The sequence below is a fragment of the Euprymna scolopes genome, chromosome 18 (genome assembly GCF_053919585.1).
Source record: "Euprymna scolopes isolate OS-2025 chromosome 18, ASM5391958v1, whole genome shotgun sequence".
NCBI lineage: Eukaryota > Metazoa > Mollusca > Cephalopoda > Sepiida > Sepiolidae > Euprymna > Euprymna scolopes.
This window is the reverse complement of record NC_136499.1, coordinates 123,834,703-123,856,071: the sequence shown is the minus strand read 5'-3', so window position 1 is coordinate 123,856,071 and position 21,369 is coordinate 123,834,703. Positions and strand designations below refer to the sequence as shown.

Sequence of the window (21,369 nt, the reverse complement as noted above, 5' to 3'; positions counted from 1 at the left end):
GTAGAACCCATCTAGCAGTCATGCAAAATCTAAATGAATCCTAGACTAAGGTCGGTCCGGTTTTGCCCACGATCCGAATTGAGTCAGAGCTTTCATAGCTAATGCGCATCCTCTACACTCCGATTTTTCCTTCTATATCCTTATCCATGTTTGGCCAATAAACGAAAGAGCGCATAAGGTTTTTCATTCTTAATACATCTGGATGTCCTACATTGAATTCCTTGAGCATTCTTTTCTGTAATGTCGCAGGAATTACGACCCTGCCGCTATATAACAGGATGTTATCGCAAATGGAATAAATTTTTTCATCCAGTTTGTTATTGTTGATCCTTTCTTTCGTGCATATAATAAATTCATCCACCTCTGCCTTTAATCTCATCAAACGTTACTGGAAGTTCTCTTATTGTGTCACATAATGTATTTTTTACTTCAACTTCTGCTTGAATGGCTGCTATTACCATATCCCCCAATGGTAATGCCTGTTTAGGTATTAACCTCGATAACCCATCTGCATGATCAAATTTTTTAGATGGTACATACTCCATTTGAAAATTGTAATTTAGAAGTATGGTACCCCATCTTTGGAGTCTATTCGCCGTATTTTGTGGTAGTCTCTTTTTTTATCCGAAAATCGTTAATAATGGTTTGTGGTCTATTTGTAACAGAAATTGCCTATCGTGCAGGAAACAATGAAATTTCTTTACTGCAAACATAATGCTTAGCACCTCTTTTCAATTTGTGAGTAGTTCTGACTGTTCGACTGAGCTTCAATCTATGGTCCCCCCTCGATAATCTTTCACAAGAAACACTCATCTAGCTGTAAACACTATCAATAATTCCCCTCACTCTTTATCTGTGCCTAAACCTAAACATAGATTCCATGAACAAAGCTTCTTTCTTAGAACTGCACGCCTGTGGAATTGCCTTCCGTTTTCCTGCTTTCCGGCTGACTATAATATGGTTGTCTTCAAGTTTAACGTAAATAAGTTCTTGATGAGCCGTTCCATATAAGTTATCAAATTTACCAAATTTTCATTACTAATGATTACTATATTGTCCAATTTCTACTGTACACTCTTTAACCCTTATCCTTGAGTGGCCTCTTGGCCTTGATAATGTGGTGATGCCTATGTAAAAAAAAAAAAAAAAAAAAAGTTCTTTTCGGCTGGCAAAAGTGATCGGGATGAATGTGCTATGGGTTTCACTTTTCCATCATCCATTTTGTGTAAAATACATGCTCCTATGCCATAGGAGATGGCATCGCTTGCAACTATAATTTCACGCTTGGGATTATAATGTGCTAGAAACATGTCAGACGTTAAAGTCTCTTTAATTTCCTGAAATGCTTCTTCGCACTCTTGCGTCAGACACATTTTTGGCCTTTCCTTAACAGTTCATTTAAAGGCGACCTTAGTTTATGCATATTTGGCACAAATACATTGTAGTAATTTGCCAAACTTAAGAAACTTTGTAAAGACGCAATATTTTCTGGAGCAGGCATATTCTTTATTGCACTCGATCTATCTGGATCCGGCCTTCTTCCATGTTTATCAATGATTTGCCCCAAGTATTTTATTTTCTCCATGAAAAATGTACATTTTTCATGTTTTACTTTAAATCCATAATCCTGGATCCTTTTGAATACTTGGTTTACATGAAATTTGTGTCGTTCTTTGCTAGTGCTTTTCATTAACACATCGTCCAGGTACCCTACTGCGAAATCCACCCCATTTAACAATGTCCATAATTTACTGAAAAATCGCAGGGGCGACTGACCCCAAAAGGAAGTGTTAAACTTGTACAATCCTTTATGGGTATTAATACATAGCAGCTTTGAACACTTCTCATTGACTGAAACTTGTAAGTACGCGTCACTGAGGTCGATTTTAGAAAAATATTTCCCTCCAATCAGTTTCGCAAATATCTCTTCAGGGCTCGGAAGAGGATAATGGTGATCTTGTAATGCCCTGTTTAAGCCTGTCGTGAAGTCGGTGCAAACCCGAATCTCCTTACTCTTCTTTTTGATGTAAAACGTTGGTGCGGCCCACTCACTGTGATCAATTTTTCTGATGACACCCATGTTTTTGAGTCTTTCTAATTCACCGTGTATCTGCTCTATAGCGACGTATGGAACATTTCTTTTCTTTCTGAACACTGGCTGTTCATTTACTTTTACGTCAAATTTTGCTACCGATTTTTTACACCTTCCCAAACCGCCTGAGAATATGTCTGGGAAATTTTCTTTTAACTCCCTCTTAAGTTTTTCTGCCTCCACATTCAGATCCTCAACCTTTTGGTAAAATGAGCTTAAAGGCAGATCCCATAGTCTAAACTTTTTGAACAGATCAGTTCCAAAGAGGTTGTTTGATTTTCGCATGACAAAAATTCTTGCTTTTTCGGCCCTGTTCTATAAAAACATATTCGTCAATAATTCTCCTTCAAAAGGTAATTTTTTCACCACTGACACTTCGCCATTTTGTGATTTACTCATAATGGGTCTCCCAGGCCTCTTCCATGTCTGTACATTAATAATGGAAATGTCAGACCCACTATCTTTCTTTTTAAACATTTTGACCTGTACATATATTTCCGGATATTTTGTTCCTCAGGTTCAATTTTTGTAAGTTTAATGGATGTCTTTCTACCAGATTTTTTTCTACAATGCGATGCTTTATGGCCTTTCTGGTGGCAGTTGTCACATTGTTTGAATTTGTAGGGACAATCATTGTACCAATGTTTATTTCCACACCTCCAACATGGTCCAGGTGGATCTTTTCCCTGTTTCTTTCTATGGTTATTTTTTGAACTTGAATTTTTCTTTTGATGGATCTTTTTAATATGCGACACTCCGCTTTCCTCTATGTCACGACTGTCTTGTTTCAACGCAATAAACCGTTCACAATCTTCCGCTAAGTTTTGTAGTTTTAAATTCGGTTCGTTTTCGAGTTTATTGAAAACACGCCTGATTTCAGCATCTTTATTTAAGACCAGCCCTTGCACAAATATTAAACATTTAAAATTATCTGCTGATAATTCCTCCAGTTTAAAATCGTCGCAATGCTTGTTCACTATACTTGCATAAGTAGTGTAGTCGTCTTCATCTCTTCTAGTAACATTCATACATTTATATTGCATATGGAAAACAGAAGTTTTTGCAGATTTTCAAGTTAAATTCAATTTTTGTGGTATCTTCTACTTCATTAAATTGTTAGGTGAAAGTACAGAATAATTTTTCTTTTTTCTTCCATGGTAGTCACCACTTATCAAGACCCGGAAGCCACTTGGGGATAAGGGTTATTGCGCGTACAGTAATCAATGGGATAATATCGTAGTAATCGTTAGTAATGGAGATTTGATAAAGTGTCTTAAGGGAGTGGTTTATCACAAATTTGTTTATATTGGACTTGAAGACATCCAAGTTGTAGTCCGGAGGGAAGCAGGCAGACGGAACAGAGTTCCACAGGCGTGCAGTTCTAAGAAAGAAGCTTTGTTCATGGAATCTATGTTTTGATTTAAGCACAGATAAAGAATGGGGGAATATTTTTGACAGTGGTTTCAGCTAGATGGGTGTTTTTCGTGAAAGAGTGGCAAGGAAGGACCAGAGATTGGAGCTCAGACGCGCACTTGCCAGGGAAATAACGATAAAACAAAGGCTCGCAATGTCTCTTCTGTGGAAGAGAGGTTGCAGGGAAGAGAAAAGGGCATTCCTCACTAAGCTACGAAGTCTATTTTGTACTCTGTCAAGGCAGGATAGGCTCTTTTCAGCAGCTCCTGACCAGATGTGGCAGCAGTACTCCATCCTTGGACGTACTTGGCTTTTATATAGTATAGATAGATAATTGCATCAGTAGTAAGAGATCTTCTGGAGCGGTAGAAGGATCCCACCATCTTTCCAGCGACCTTGGCAACAGACTTTATGTATGTGTTCCATTTCAGATCAGGAGTAAAGGTCAATCCCAGAAGCTTATCAAAACATGAAGCCTCCCCTAGACGAGAGCCATTCATTTCAATTGATGCCAGATGGGGATCAGAGCATTGATGATGTAAAGATTGGAGCTTGGTTTTGGATGCATTAAAAGTAACCAGCCACTTCTTCCCCGACTGTACCTCACGCTCAAGATCAGAGGAGAGAGAATTAGAGAGAACTTTGTCATTTGATGTGTTGCCATAGATGGTCGTGTCATCAGCATAGATGTCAACGAATGATTTAAGTATGTGTTTTGGGAGATCATTGATGTAGATCAGGAAGAGAGTTGGATCCAGGATGGACCCCTGAGGGACTCCACCACTACTCTTATGAGCCTATCAGAGAGAAATGATTTAATTGAGAAAACATTTCCAGTTATACCGTAGCTGGAAATCTTGTGAAGTAGGCCCTTATGCCATCGAAGGCCTTTGATATGTCAAGAGCAATTGCCCTAGAAAGGAAGCCTTTGTGGAGAGAGTCACTAAACCTAGGAGATATAACCGTTAACACATCTGCTGTAAATCTGGCAGAATGGAAACCATATTGCAGGTCACTAAGAAAGTTATTTCTGCTGACGTGGTGGACGACTACTCTATTTATATGGATTCCAGCAACTTACTCATGACACACAAGAGACTTATTGGTCTGTACTGAGAGGCAGAGGACTTATCACCTGAATTCTTAAATACAGGACATACTAAATGAGATTTTCCAGGGTGTTGGGAAGCATTTCACCTTAAGGCAACGCTTAAACAGTTTTGTAAGTATGAGAGCAAGTTCTGGTTGAAGCTTTTTCAACACTATAATTGGAATGCCGTCTGGGCCAGTAGTTTTACTGGAATCAAGGTTCTTGATTAGCTTGGCAACCTCACGCACAGATATTTGTATGTTGCATAGCATATTGTCTGTTATAGGAGGAAATATGGGGAGTTGATGGCCTTTGTCGCATAGGGTAGAATTAGCTGCTAAGTTCTTGCCAAATAGTTTGGCCTTGTCTAATGCTGACGAGATGACCTCAGGTCCAATTGATGATGGTTGGGATAGAACGCACGATTCTGTTCAGGATCTTGTTTGCTATTTGCCAAAACTGGTGGGAACCAAGCCGTTGCTCAGCTACTTTGGATTTGACGGACTGAGCATATAGCTCTCTTGCATTTTTTATTACTCTTTTACAGTGGTTGCTGGCAGTCCTGAAAGCAGCTTTAGTCTCAATACATCTATTACGTTGGTAGCTATAGAAAAAGTGATTTCTGTACACGATGGCAGCAGCACATTCTGGGGAGAACCATGGCTGGCTGTTAGGTTTTTGTTGGAATTTTTTGGATGGTATGAATCAGTCTAAGCCTACAATTAACCATTCGGTCAGATCTGATACTATAGAGGATACATTCTTTTTAAAGATGGAATACAGAGATAGATCAGATATAAATGTACGGAAGCTATCCCAGTCAACCATACAGTATCGATATACAGTACGATAGAGAGGTACGTCTGAAGACTTATTACATTTTATTTTTATCTTAACTGATACAACCGAGTGTTCGGAAGATCCCAAAGATAGAACGGAACATGAACATAGCTCAGGGGAAGTTGTGAGAAAAAGGTCTAGAAGGCTTGCATATTGACTGGTAAGTCATAGGCAATGGCGAAATCATGTCAGAACCTCCCCTCATCTGTCTTGTCAGAATGGGTCAGCCATTCCACATTGTGGACATTGAAATCACCACAAATATGAATGTTAGCCAAAGGATGAGCAGACAAGATGTGGTCAATTTTCTCAGATATACTCTTAAAGATAGTAACTCCGCTGTTGTGAGAACGATAGAGGACAAATATAAATGCTGTGGTGTAAGCAAGTGTAACCCGGAAGCACATATAAGGTAAATTAGGGTCTTCACTGGAGATATCGCTACCACATGGAAAGCCATTTTTAATGTAGGCACATATTCCATGTCCATGGCGATCTGATTTAGATGTTAAGTTAGAGTATTCTTTAATTATGAACTCATCTAGGAAAGTGGACGGCCCTATGCCAGTTTCGCTTAGGAAGAATATGTCCGGTTTCTTCTCCTGTAATTGGGTTTTAACCTCTGGAAGGTTGGAATGTAGACCCCTGATGTTGGAGAAGGAGACATTGTAGTAGGGGTCTATGTTGGAGGATGGAGTTCTAGGTTTATTCGCGTTTTTTTTCTGGAGATATTTCATGTTGAGGTTTTGGAATTTGTGGAACCGGTCGACAGACTTGGTTAGAGCAGGACAGTGAGGGAAAGTAAGAGAGAAAAAGATAGGAAATTTTTTTTTTTTGTAGCACATAAGGTAAAGCCGTAACAATTACCTCCAGCACCCTTACTAGTGACATGGCAACACGGATAGACATAGAAACAGACAATTTCCGACATCTCACGCTACGGCTCACAAAGTACTGCCAACCCAGAAAGCAGCTTTTTCTTCACCCTTTGTCAGAAAAATCACTCATTGGAAATGAGGGACAAATAAGGAGAAGCGAGAGTTACTGAAGATGCCGATAACACATCCACAGTGCATTATCTACTCTCCATTAAAAAAAAAAAAAAAAAAAAAAAAAATAGGTACGAGAGACTGATTAATATCTACTTAATAAGTCCGTTGCTCCATTTCCAATTTAGGACGATATTTGAAAATAGTCTCCCCTCCCATATTAATGTGTAGATTTGTAATGTGATACACAAGGGATTACGTATCAGATATGAATAATAATAATAAAAACATTTTAACATTATAAGAAGTTGGCATTCATTGGAATAATTAACAATGTTGCTTATTTAGCAAAGCTTGCTGTCTGTAAACAAAACAGTAGCTTGAGCACTGTTAAGCGATGTTCAGAAGTTCAGTTTAAAACAAAAAACACCTTTACTAAAGTTATGGTTTTCAGTGATAAAAGAAAAATAAAATAAAAGAAACTGAACGAATTTGCTTTTTTTATGAAAATAGAGCATCGTAAATTGTAACCAAAATAAAAAGAAAAAATTACCTTTTTTAAGAACATGATGAAAAAAAGTCCCTAAAGTTTATAATAATGAATTAAATATAACTGGAAGAAAAATTAATTTCTCAAACTACTGATATTATCATTGAATTAAAGCATTGTTATTTAATATTTTCACACAAAAATTATAATCCCCCCCCCAAATATTTCCTCATTTTTTTTTTTAGATTACATCTTCCGCATAATTTTTATCTGTAAGAGTCTCATATTTTCCTTGCCTGAATTAACGTGTAACTTTCAGCGTACATAATTTTTATATAATTTTGAAAAATAAAAACATTTTTTTAAATTTAAAAGCAGGAACACAGAAAAATAATTAAATTAAAAAAATGGAAAAATTGTACAAACGAGGAATGCACAACTGGAGAAAAAAGAAAACCAGCACTTCCTACCTCCCTCCAACTACCTGACGTCATTTTCGGACAGCTTTTTGACTTTCTGATATTTTAAGATTCCGTAGAAACTATTTTAAGACGAATTTGTTTGTTTTTGTTTATGCAAAGCCAGAATTTCTCGCTTTGGGGAGGGGTAATTAAGCTATTTAAAAAAATTTTTTTTTTTTTCATTTAATATCTTTGGACTTTACTAATTATCTTTGAAATAGACCCAGAAAATTATCTTCTTAAAATTCATCTTTTAAGGGATTTTTAGAAGGAATTTATTTAACTACAAAATTCAGCTGAATTTGTCAGTTTCCAAATGTCGCCGTGAAAACATTTTTTATTATAACTTTTTTCACATGTACAAATGTTTTTTTCATTTGGAAATTAACTTTAGGCTTTAATCTTTCAAATACAATCAAAAAGTAGTCGGAAACCTACAAAAATGATAACCTGGCTTTCAAAACTATGTCCCCCTATTTTTTATCCACCAATATTGCCTGTACCTAAAACTTTCTTATGTGAAAAGTGGTGGCCATAGTAGTACATCACAAATATGCGCGCACAACTTATGCCAGCACTTTAAACATAAATTATATTGCTTATAATGCGGAAACTTTATTTGCAGAGCATTCAAATTTTATATTCGTTTTCAGCATACCCGAACACTAATAAAAAGTCATTTTAATGGAAAATTTTAAGGTGGAAACCAAGTAAAAATTTACCATAAGCTTTTAAAAATAAAAGGTTTATACGGTTTAAAAATAAAAAAGGTTTATATTGTTTAAAATCATAAAAAGTTCTGTTTATTTTTCAAAAAATGTTCTGCTTATTTAAAACTTAACTTCTGAATCACCGATATTATTGTTTACATATTGTAGGTTAGTAACATAACGGTGATTAGGGAAGTTGGTTCCTTTTCTGCAATATAGGAATCGAGAGTATTTTGCTACCTAATCTCCAAGCTTGCCATTTTGTAACATGCATACACATTAATACTTTTCAGTTGGGAATAATATGGCCACCAGTGAAAACATAATGGATTACATTGGATAATAAAGGTCTCACTATCCAGAAAACTACTTTTGTCTGCTCCAAAATTAAATGTGATATTCATTTTCAGCATACTCGAAAACCTTTAAAAGTCGTCATTTTAAGTTCAGGTGGAAAAAAAGTAAAAGAAAAAGGATGACATTTAGCAGAAAAGCTAATAAACGGGGAGGGGGGGGAATTCAAATACATATGTTAGAAGGAAAGATAAGTTACTCTTCTACTTACCTGGATAAGTTATGGGTGGACCTGTACGAGAGTGCCCACCCTTTAAAAATGCGTGTTTTTCATTTTTTTTTTTTTTTTTTTTCCCAGCGATTATCAGATTTAAGAATTAAGATCATAGACCTAACTATCATATTAGCAGAAAAAAAAAAAAAAAAAAAAAATTGAAAATAAAAAAAATTAATGACTTTTTAAAAGGGGTTCTAATCACGCGACACGCCGGTAAAGAAATGGACAGTAAGTCGGGTAGCAATAAAGTAGAACTTTATAATGAGAATGTGAACCCCCTTAAAAATAATGTTTTCTTTGTTTTGTTTTCAAACTTTTTTCTGCTAATATGATATTTAAGTCTAATCTATGAAAATCGTCGGAAAAAAAGTTAAAAGAGTGTAAAACACGCATTTTTAGGGGGTGGGCGTGGGCACTCTCGTACAGATCCGCCGTTTTATGTTCTAAAGTATTTTAAAGCTTTTATTCGGTTCGGAGGGGGGGGGGGGGAGTATTTTTTTAAGATTAGGTCCACCTCCACAATTTTCTTTTAAATGATAACTTGGATAAGTTTTCGACTATGCTGAATACGGAAATCGCATTGAAATTTTACAGAAATAAGAAGTTATCGAGATATAAAAAGTTGTATTATGTATTGTATTCTTTGGCCGCCATCTTTTTTACGCGCGTGCGACATAAACAAATCTACTCATCTATGACTGACACTGCACGCGCGTAAAAAAGATGGCCGCCAAAGAATACAATGCATAATACAACTTTTATATCTCTATAACTACTTATTTCTGCAAAATTTCAATGTGATTTTCGTATTCAGCATAGTCGGAAAACCTATAAAAGTTGTCGTTTAAAAGAAAATTGCGGAGGTGGACCTAATCTGAAAATTTACAAAAAAAAAAAAAAAAAAAAAAAAAAAAAAAAAAGTGTCGAGTTGCTAAATCGACAACATGTCCGACATGTTTTCGGAGTTATTAATGGCTCAAAACTCGAAAATGAACAAAATAGCGAAAGAAATACGCCCAATAAGTGTCAGACTGTTATCAGTATTTTTTTTGTTTGTTTTATGATTTAAACGATTATCGAGACTTTCCAGTTGAAAGTCTGGATGTCGACCATCTTGATGTTCTAATTTACCAACTTGGCACTAAGCGAGTTTTAAAACAAACAGACGCTTTAAAACACGTTAAAATACACAAAACCTATCCAAGTAGGTAGAAGAGTAACTTATCTTGCCTTTGGTAACATTTTTTTATATTTTAAAACTTTTTTTGGTATTATTATACAAACACCGTGACAGCGTTAGGGTTAGGATTAGGGTTAGAGTTTAGGGTTAGGGTTAATTCGTTGTCACGGTGTTTGTATAGTTTTACCCTTTTTTTTCCCCCGTCTGTTGATTTCTCTACCAAATCCCCTGAAATAGTGTAATTAATCCCACACCCACTTTTATCATCGGCCCCCAAAATCAACAGAGAATAGACCATTCCTTGCGGTGGGATGCTGGTTATGTGCAGTTCTAGGAGGTCCATCCTTCGCCTTCTCTCTTTGAGAAGGGGTTACTCGCCTGAGGCGCCCTTGCCGGAGAATGCCGATGAAACTGCTCAGGCAACTTTTTGAATGTCAGAGTGCCCCCCCCCCTCCTCAAGGGGCGTTGACATCTCAATCCCGTGTTCCGATTCTGGTGCCACAGTTATCGCAGTGGGAGAAAACTTAATACGGCGAACCTGAACGAGAATCAGCCCCCTCCACCTCCTAGAACAGCTTTCGGAATAAAGGGGGTTATTCTCGTTCAGGCCAACCCTTTTTTTTTTTTTTTTAACTGGTTTACAAAACTTTTTAGGATTTTAAACAATTCCTTCCGAAACGTTCTATTTTTGTTAGGGAAAAATTTTCAAAATTGAAACATTGGTAATGGTACACGAGTGAAGCCGAAGCCTCCATAGCAAAATACGCATGCATATCAGCTCCGATGTTTTAAGAGATTTGAAAAAAAAAGAAAAACAATACATTTTAAAATCATAGATACTTAGCGAAAATATCTACAAAAATTCCACCCATGTTAAATTTTTATATGAATAAAAATATCAAAAAACATGAAAAATACATATTTAGGGAGGGGGGGGGGGTAAAAAAATTTTTAACAACAAACAAAACATGTAACGTGATAATTTCATGGCTTCGTAAAATGTCCAAGTTAAATTTAATGCAGCAATCATTTAATATTTCACCGAAAGAATGGTTTAAAAAGAAAACAAAAATAAGAGAAATTTACGTACTGAAATATTCAGCAACAATTTCCGTTGAACCTTTCAGCTTAATGTTTCCTGCAACTTGCGTACCCGCCATTTTCTGGTTTGAATTTGCTCGCTAGAGGGCGTTGACGGTTGACGTTTATAATTTTTTTTTTTTCTTTTCTTGACAGAGTTATTTCCCTTACATTTACACACACACACTCACTCTCTCTCTCTCTCTCTCTCTCTCTCTCTCTCTTATGAAAACGCCACTACAATGGTTATATTGAAGAGATTCGCTTCCAAAATGGCTGCGGATTTTTTTAAAAATGAAAATCGTTCCAAACAAGGCATAAACCTGCTTGATATAAGGAGCTAAAGAAATACTAAACAAGGTTAAAAATTAGTCAATGATAAATGTTAAATGGATAGATTCCAAATCAGGAAACAGAACCCCTCCCCCCACCATGTCAGAATTTTAGTTGTTTTACCTTTTTTTTTTTTAGCTCCTTGCATCCAGTGACTTCATGCCTTGTCTGGAGCTATTTCCATTAAAAAAATATTTTATTTAACATTTGTTTTAAATACTGGCATGTGTTGGACAGCTTTAAGAAATTGACTTCCAAAGTTACTTACCTCTTTATTCATCCTTCCCCCCCCCAGGTCTACTTTTATCATTTCCTCTCGTGTTTTCCATGGCCTTCCCCAGTTAAATGGCCCCGCTACCTCAACTGTTCTACATCTACTAACCCAAGAAATCTTATCCATTCTTTAAACAAAGCCTTTTTTTACCCAAAAGATTTTGTAATACATAATTTTTTAATAAACTTGATCAAATTTCTTTGCATGTGGCACATGCCAAAACTTGTTAGAGGGTTAGGGTTAGGGTTGTTGCCGTGTGGCAAAATGTTTAAATTTAAAATATAACAAAAAAAATTATTTTTATTTCAAGGGTGCCACTATATACATTTTGTGCTTCCGTAACTGGGTGGACAGGCAGTAACGCCACCTATAGTTAAATGGAGGAAACAGGCTCTCTCTTTCTTCCAGATTACCAACGATTTTAGGTATTTCCAAGTGGTTTGATGATTTGGTTATAGTAAACTAGAGTCTTCCCATATTTTCTGCGTGACTGTAACCGGAACTGGTTACATTTCACAATAGTCCATTTTGCTTTTTATCTCACGTCCGTATCCCCTTTGTGCATGTATTTTTTTAATTTTTTATTCTTAAGTTTTATTGAAAATACTTTTTCCAATCTTTTTTTTTAGAATACATTGTTTTATGACGTTTGAGTTATAAAAACAAACTTATTAAAAACGTAAAAAATGCAAATGACGACTAATTTTGTTATTTTTATTTCATAAAAATATCTTAAAATTTCAAATAATTTCATGAACATATTTTAATAAAATTTCAAATAATTTCATAAACGAATATTGATTATAAAATTTCAAATAAAAACATTTTATTTTTATAATTTCATAAACCTATATTTATAAAGTTTAGAATAAAAAAAAACTTTTATTTCCATAATTTCATAAAAATATATTCATTTTTATAATTTCATAAACATATATGTATTATAAAATTTGAAATTTAAAAAAATTATTTTTATAATTTCATAAATTTATTTATAAAATATAAAATTTATTTATAAAATATAAAATTTGAAATTAAAAAACTTTTATTTTTATAATGTTCTCATTAAAAGTGCAAATGTTATTTTTATTTTTATACGTTTCAATAATGTTATTTTTATTATTTTATTTCAATAAATCGCTTAAATATACAAATATTGAATAACAAAAAAAGTGAAGGAACTATTTTGAGTTGTCACTGGTTCCAATGACAGTTTGACTATAACTGATTACTTTCATTTACAGATGAGGAGTGGGAAGGAAAATGCCTTAAAAACACCCAAATAAAAAAAAATACTAATAAATAAACCAAATAAAATGCTAATTGGGTTAGCTCACACTTCTGCACCAATATCCATCATTATAATACCAAGAACCACCAAGACTACATGTGTTATGGAGTCCTTGACATGAATAGTGGGATTAATGTGAGATGGCGTTGAGTGCGATGGGGTTCAAAAGGTTTAGACTCATCAAACTGACCTTCCCAATAATACTGAATCTGAGATGTGTATATTTGTTGATGATACAATGCTCTATATCATGCATAAGAAAAGAACGGATGTACACAAATCCAAGACAATGGCTGAATCCTTAGAAAATGACCTCCAGACCGTAGTGGAATGGGAACATTAATGGAAGGTAACAGTTGATGTGAGTAAGACTAAGCTGCTCTCCTTTAACAATTACAAGACGCCTCTCCAACCAATGATATCTATTTTAAATAACTCCCTTCCTGAGAATCCTTCCTTCAAACTCCTTAGCTTAACATTCACAGGAAATATGAACTGGAATGAATACATTGAGGACATTGTGAAGGCTACTGCATGGAAGGTGGGTTCCCTTTATCGTGCTAGAAAACTGCTCACACCTGAGAGTATCCTGTACTTTTACAAGGCCAACATTTGCCTATGCATGGAGTATTGTTGCCACATCTGGGCTAGTGTATCTAGGATAAGGTCCAAAAAAAGGGTCTCCAATTTAATAGGTCCCACTTTGTCCACTGGGCTCCAACCTCTGTCCCATCACCAAAATGTCACATCCCTATGCCTGTTTTACAAGTATTTTAATGGAATGTGCTGTTTGGAATGTGCTCTGATGAACTCATTGCAGTTGTGTTCTCTTGACATACATATCCCCGAAAAACCCCACTTAGCAGCAAAGTCGCACCCCTTCACTGTTGAGGTCCCCAAATGTCAGAAAGTTTTCTACTTTAATAGCTTCTTTCCTAGAACAGCTTGACTTTGGAATTCCCTTCCTGCTACCTGCTGCCCTAACTGTGCAGAAGATCAAATGTAACGTAAACCAACATCTTAATCCTTTTTAGGCATGATCCCAATTAGTAGCCCCTTACGTCCAAGTGCCAATATGCCTTGTTTCACTGTTGCATGAGTGAAAAAAAAAAAATAAATAAAAAAATAAAAACTCAACGACACTACTCTGATGTGTTGTGTACACGTTGGCTTGCAGGTGCATCTTGTTGAAGACCGCCCACACAAATACCATCCCCAAATATAAAAAATAGGGATGTACATGCGTCTTCTAAGCAGTTCATTAGTCTACAGTTCGACAGTCTACAGTTTGTCAGTCTAGAGTTAATGAGAGAATCTTGATTTAAGATCTGAATCGATTTAGCAATGCTGCGACCCTATCAACGATGAAATCCAAATAAAAACTTCTCCAAACAATAAAATGAAGTTGTTTTTTGGGGGGAGCAGGCTTGAATTGTCGCAACGGGGCACCTACCAAGAATGAGAAATGGTACGTTTCTTGAGATCTTCTTATGACAAACATGATGATGATTGCAACGTCTCTTGTCAGACGAGTGCCACTCCCTCAGACATTTAAAATCCATGAGCCCAAATGTCTGAGGGAGTATCTATACAAATATGATGTTACAGAGTCTTAGCTTTGTACGACAGCTAAGTCTCTCTCTCGGTTCAAAATGTTGAGATCCAGCAACAAGCAAGAGCAAGATAGCCAGCAACAAGTTAAACTGCAGACCAGCTTAATGCGGGTAATGGTCTTCCGCTTTATGGTTTTTTAAATCAGAGATTTGCTTCTCCTAGAAAGGTTGCCTTCACCACGGCTTACGGGAGCCCTTTCCACCCCAATACACATTCACACACACACACACAAATATACACGGTGCTAGTTGGCCGTTGACCCAGGAAAAGAGTTCATTCGCCCTTTGGAAGGTCTTGTTTTTAATCCTTCAGGGAGACTAGCCGCCCTCCTCACCAAACAAGTCTGGTGGGGGAACCAGTTTAGTCGCCGGTGACTCGACCATGAGGCAGGTAGTACTGGGTTACATGGTACCAGTAGCACATGACATGACCTGACATACATACACACACACATACACACATGACTGTTACACACATGTGCACGCACAGAAGACAGACGGTCACGACCATGTCACAATTATATAGACACCACATACACAAGAATATATATACACAAGAATATATATATACATAAGAATATATATATACACGAGAATATATACATACACAAGAATATACATATACACAAGAATATATATATATACACAAGAATATATACATACACAAGAATATATATACACAAGAATATATATATACACAAGAATATATACATACACGAGAATATATATATACACAAGAATATATATATACACAAGAATATATATACACAAGAATATATATACGCAAGAATATATATATACAAGAATATATATATATATATATATATATATATATATATATACACACACAAGAATATATATACATGAGAATATATATATATATACACAAGAATATATATACACAAGAACATATATGCATAAAAATCTATATGCATGAAAATATATATACATGAGAATATATACACCTCTCACCCCCCCCACACACAAAGGAACACAGTCTCGAAAAACTTGCAAAAAAAGTTAACACCTTCAGGAAAATCTTTGAGTGCACAAACCAACACACGCAATCAACAAATGCCACAGGTAATATAGTCTAAAATAAAAAAAAGAAATTGCCAACATTCGCCCGACTTCTTGAAGTCAGTATGTTCCCTTTGCTGCCAAACATTTGACATCCGCTTCTCCCCGGTTGGTTCTTGTTAACGCACCTAATTCTTTCATATACAAATTAATGCATTTACATTTTCCAACTTACCTGTAGTTGAAAAAAAAAAGCAAAAACTATTAAAAGAATACCATATGAGATGAGAGTACTGAAACAAAACCCCAGGGAGAGCACCAACCAGACCTCCACTGAAAAGGTGCAGAGACTAATGGAATCTTGGGGTAGAAGGCTTATTGCCATTCAAATTCCAGGGAAGACAATAACCGTTTCCAGTGAGAAATCAAAGGTAAACTGCTGTTGTTATAATGCAAAATGGTTTGCAACAATTATCAAAAGAGGTGGAGAAAGTGCTGATAAAACAGAAAATAGTGTAGAGACTACTGGAATCTTTGGGTGGAAGACTTATTGCTTCTCAAATTTCAAGAAAGTGGTAATTTCTAGTAAGAAATCAATGGTAGATGACAGCTGCAATAATGCAAAATCACCATGTCAGGTTGTCGTGACAAACCCCTGCACAAAGATACCTTGAATACTCGATGATAGTGTTTTGTAGGCATTCAAATTCTGCCACAAATATGTCCTAAAGGGATTTTAAAGAATTTATTTTTATGTATTAACGAGTCACCGTTTATCATGGCCAAAAGCCATCTGTATATATATAAAAGGCAAAAGTGGTGTGCACGTTTCTGTACGTCCAGCAAAGGCTTTTCTTGGGGGGGGGGATGATCTCAAGAGGGTAACTATGTTTTACAACTTTTTATAATTCCCTAGATTATAATATCTACGATTTGCAAACAGACGTCATATCTACATTTTTTTTGATCGACTTTTACAAAATTCATGCTATTCCATCCTCTCGTGTGTTTGTTCGTGTTTTTCGTATGAAAGCGAAACTCATCGAAAGCAAAGGCAGCTTCTCGACTTTTCTGCAGGAACGTCCTGAAAGCAATAAGCTTTGATCAATGTGGGGGGAAACCCCTCATATCAGACAATTGCTATTCATTTGGACACTCCCTTTTTGTGGGGAGCTGGTTTTCCCCAACATTGTGGGGAAACAAATAAATGAAATGGCGAAAGCTGAACTGGCAGTCAATGTTCATTTCTGCATCTTCGTGAACTCATTCACTTATCAAGTCAGCTTTTTGATTGACATTGCTAAATTTGAATACTTTTCACTTCCTATGGCCTCGTAGCGTGGCAGTAAGATGTCATGTTTTCTTTGAATTTTTTTCCGCCTTCACGTCACCACATCACGGGGGGTTCGAGCCTGCCTGCCTACTAACCCTTCTTTTTTCTTTTATACCCTCAAACACCCAGGCAATGCCGGGTACCTCCGCTAGTTTATTGATAAAGGTTAATGTGATTGTAAGGTGAACGGTGAAACAATATTGTGAGGATTCACTGATAACAATTGTTGAAAGTGAGCAGTATGTGATTATTTAAGAGCACAGCTCAACGAGAATTTGTTTACATTGGTCTTGAAAACGACCATGTTGTAGTCAGTTGGGAAGCATCAGCATAGTATTACTTGAAAAGAGACTTCGTTCATGAAAGTTCCGTTTAGTTTTAGGTACACAGAGGAAGAAAAGAAATATATTAGCAGTGGTTGTAGTGTTACCATCGTCCTGACCAACCTCTGTCGATCAGCTGGCCGACACCACCCAATCAAATCCACATACTTACAGGACTTTCTCTTGTCATATGCTATCAGTGAAATGTAAATAAACTTTGTTGATTTAACAAGTTGCTTGATTTCCAAAACCATGGCTCAAAGAATAGCAACGTGTATATACTATTGGTATGCATTTGTCTAAAGTGCAACCAATAAATTATATAGATTGACTATATTAAAGTAATTAGACAAGTTTTTATTGTGAATATTTTACAGGAGGGAACCATAGGTCAGAGCTCAATCAGGCATCTACCATGAAAATAGCAATAGATTAGAGAAAGACTAGCAATATCTCTTCTATAAGAAAGAGGCTGTAGGGGAGAGAAGAGGACAATGCCCACTAGATTTTGAAGTCAGTTTTGTACTGTCAAGGCAGGAAAGCGTGCTCTGAATATGTCATCTTCACATGTAACATTGTACACTTTTTTTTTAACGGTGTTATAACATTTTACGGACCCAATATGTTGTAGACTCCATCGCAAGAAAACAAAAAAAAAAAAGTGAAAAAAACTCAACTCACTTTATTTTTAAATAAAAGCCTTTATATCTGATATTTCCAACAACGCATTTTTTCTAAATATTTAAACAGTTTGTTTCTCCTTTTCCAGCAGTGTGTAACTGCCTTTTTATCTCTGCTGTGATGCCACTTTGTGCAGCTGGCTTATTAATTTGCATAGCTTTATGCAGGCTGCTGCTGCTACCAGCATCAGCAGCTCAGTTACACACAGATGTGGCAACAGTATTCTTTCTACCTTGTGACATGTGTGACTTTTATACAGGTAGAGGATTTTGTCCGGAATGAGGTAATTTCTGGAGAAATAGAATGATCCAACCATTGTTCCAGTGATCTTAGCAACAGATTTGCTGTGAGTCTTCGATTTCAAGTTGGGATTGAAAGTCAACCAAGAAGCTTATCAAAATAGGGGGCTTCCTCAAGGTGAGAAACATTCATTTCAATTAAGACAAAATGAGGGTTCGAGCATTAGTGGTGAAAGGACAATGGTCTTGACCCCTTCAAATCTATTTTAACCGGTTTTTTTTTTTTTTTTTTACATAGGCATCACCACATTATTAAGGCCCAGAGGCCACTCAAGGATAAGGGTTAAAGAGTGTACAGTAGAAATTGGACAATATAGTAATCATTAGTAATGAAAATTTGTTAAATTTGATAACTTTTATGGAACGGCTCATCAAGAACTTATTTACTTTAGACTTGAACACAACCATATTGTAGTCAGCCGGAAAGCAGGAAAACGGAAGACAATTCCACAGGCGTGCAGTTCTAAGAAAGAAGCTTTGTTCATGGAATCTACGTTTAGGTTTAGGCACAGATAAAGAGTGGGGGGAATTATTGATAGTGTTTACAGCTAGACGAGTGTTTCTTGTGAAAGTTTGGCGAGGGGGGACCATAGATTGAAGCTCAGTCGAACACTTTCCATGAAAATAACCATACATCAGAGACAAACTCGCAACATCTCTTCTGTGAGATAGTTAAAGACCCATAAAAGAACGGTTCATAAAAAAATCCAATCATTTGAGGCCCCTAGCGCCGCTCTGCGACTTTTAGTGTCGGAGAGATAACCTTCATCAATGAAAATATGGAGACAGACAGACAGACAAACATAGTGAGTTTTATAAATTAGATATGTTTAGATGTTTTCATCTCACATTTCAGACAATTTAACTTTTGTCCTTCGAGTATATCTTGACAGTATTTTTTTTTTCAATAAACCGTAGTCATTAGAATTTAAAATGTGTGATATGTTTATATGACAGAAAGCGTGTCTAGTCGTTTCCATTTCTGTATTTATTCACGTCCGATTTAATGTTACGTTTCTAAATTAATAAACTATATTATTTGGATTGTTTGGACAATTTTTCTCATCTCATCTCATAACTCTCGCTTCCCTTATTTTGTCCTTTAGTCCTCACATTCCACGAGCAATGTTTCTAACAAAGAGGAAAGAATTGCTGTTTTCTGGGTCAAAATTTATTCCATCTAACATCTATCTTTGGCTGGTTTTTTAACCTTCAAGTAGTATTTTTTAAGCTCTTTATATCAACTGGCTTCTTGCCTGTCTGGAGTGATTTCCATTAAAAAAATCCAAATAATACGAATTATAAAACTTTATCTAAAAAATTCATTAACATTATTTTTAAAAAATACAAGAAATTTTTATGCGAAAAACCATTTTATTTTAAAAATGATTTCAAAAAATAGTTGTGAGATGCCCTCAATAAATTTCCAGGCTTTTTTATATGGGCATCTTTATTGATAGCACACACATGAAACGCTAGTTTCCTTCAAAGTAATCTCCTCCGGCTGCAATACACTTGTTCTATTGTTCCAACAACTTCTGGAAGGCCCCATGGAAGTCCTCTTGTGTGAGCATGTCAATGACCCTCATCACAGCCTCTTTCATCTCCTCAATTGTTTCATAACGACAGCCTCTAAGGTTTTCCTTGAGCTTAGGCAATAACCAAAAGTCATAGGGAGCAAGGTTTGGACTATAGGGAGGGTGAGGAACTGTTTTGATGCCCATCTTGGTGAAAAAGTCTGTGACAACAATGGAGTTATGGACTGCTATATTCGCATAAATCTTCCACCACTTGTTCCTTGTGTATAATTGCGTGTACAGTTCCCACACTGACATCAAACTGTGCACTTATTGTCTCTATAGAAACACGACGGCCGTTATTCATGAAATTCTTTATTTGGCCAATCAACTCTGGTGTTTTGACTTCCTTACTCCTCCCACACCTCTCATCATTCCTCACAGACTACCTGCTTTTCTTGAATCTCTTATGCCACTCAAAAACGGATGCTCAATTCATGCAAGATGATCCAAAAGCATTCCATAAATTTCTGTGGCATTTTTTTCCAATTTTAAAACAGAATTTTATTTCATATCGTTCTTCTAAAGTGTCCTCACGTCCATATTGCATTTTTGAAATTCACCAGCTGTGACAATCAGACTTTAGTAGGGTGTATTCCAATTCCTTGTGTAGCTGTTCATTTGAACCTGAAATCATAAAAAATTGGTCAGTCATCTCATAAGATGTATAGCAATAAGATACTGAATTTTCAAGAGTCTACAGCTATTTTAAATGCCTGTACCCCCTCAACGTAAATAACCCCAAAAAACCCAACAAGCAGCAAAATCCCACCCCTTCACAGTAGAGATCCCCAGATGCCAGAAAGCCTTCTACTCTAATAGTTTCTTCCCCCATAACTGCTAGACTTTGGAATTCCCTTCCGGATTCCTGCTTCCCTGACTGTACTGACATGCAGAAGTTCGAATGAAATGTAAACAGACATCTTGCTGCAAAACTCCCTCCATAGTATCCTTGCAATTATGTCCCAAATAGTAGCTTCTTACATGAAAGTGACACTGTACCTTGTTTGGAGTGAAAATGCAATAAAAAAAATAATAAAATAAAAAAAGTCTGGAAACTTATTGAAGTCACCTCGTACATATATAAAATATGTAAATCTATATATATATATAAAAGTGAACGTGTCTGTCTGTCTGTCTGTCTGTGTACATTTCCCTACGCAATAACTCTGTCAATTTTTAGTCTATAGACTCGAAATTTAGAAATGCTAGTATATGCATAAAAAAGCTATATATTTGAATGGTGGTGGTGGTGTCTGTTTAGGTTGTCGAAACAGGAAGTAGCCATTTTATTTAGTTGACTGTGTCTATGCATTTGATTAAATAAGAAAAGACGTCACAAACTTCTTCACTAAAAAATAGAAAACATGTAAAACATTTAACTAGAAAAAGAATATAGAAAGGTAGACATATGAGTTAAGTTGTTGGCTCTCTGACATCAGGGGACCTCAACAGTGAAGGGGTGAGATTTTGCTGTTTGCTGAATTAGTCTGAGAGGGGAAGAATTTACATTGAAGGGGCTGGCTTGGTGAGAGATGAGACCAAAAGACCTGGAGTTCCTTTCACTAATAAATGCCAGCCGAACCAACTTGTCTTACATTCTAGTTTTCCTGTTATGATGTAACTGCTAAATTGTAGAAAAGATGTTTGTCTTTTTAACTGGAATCTGGTGACCTTTTTTGCTTCATCATCTTCAAATGAATAGAGAT

The 21,369-nt window shown here is 36.0% G+C and overlaps 1 protein-coding gene across 1 annotated transcript in view; it reads right to left on the bottom strand.

Annotated features, from left to right (window-relative positions):
* The window catches only part of LOC145297799 (mitotic spindle assembly checkpoint protein MAD2A-like), a 50,887-nt gene extending 39,804 nt beyond the window's left edge, over nt 1-11,083 (bottom strand). The window contains exon 1 of the mRNA XM_080144087.1: nt 10,927-11,083. Coding sequence (XP_080000213.1) covers nt 10,927-10,996 — 70 coding nt within the window. The 5' untranslated portion in view covers nt 10,997-11,083. The remainder of the gene's footprint in view (nt 1-10,926) is intronic.
* Between the last annotated feature and the right edge of the window lie 10,286 nt (nt 11,084-21,369).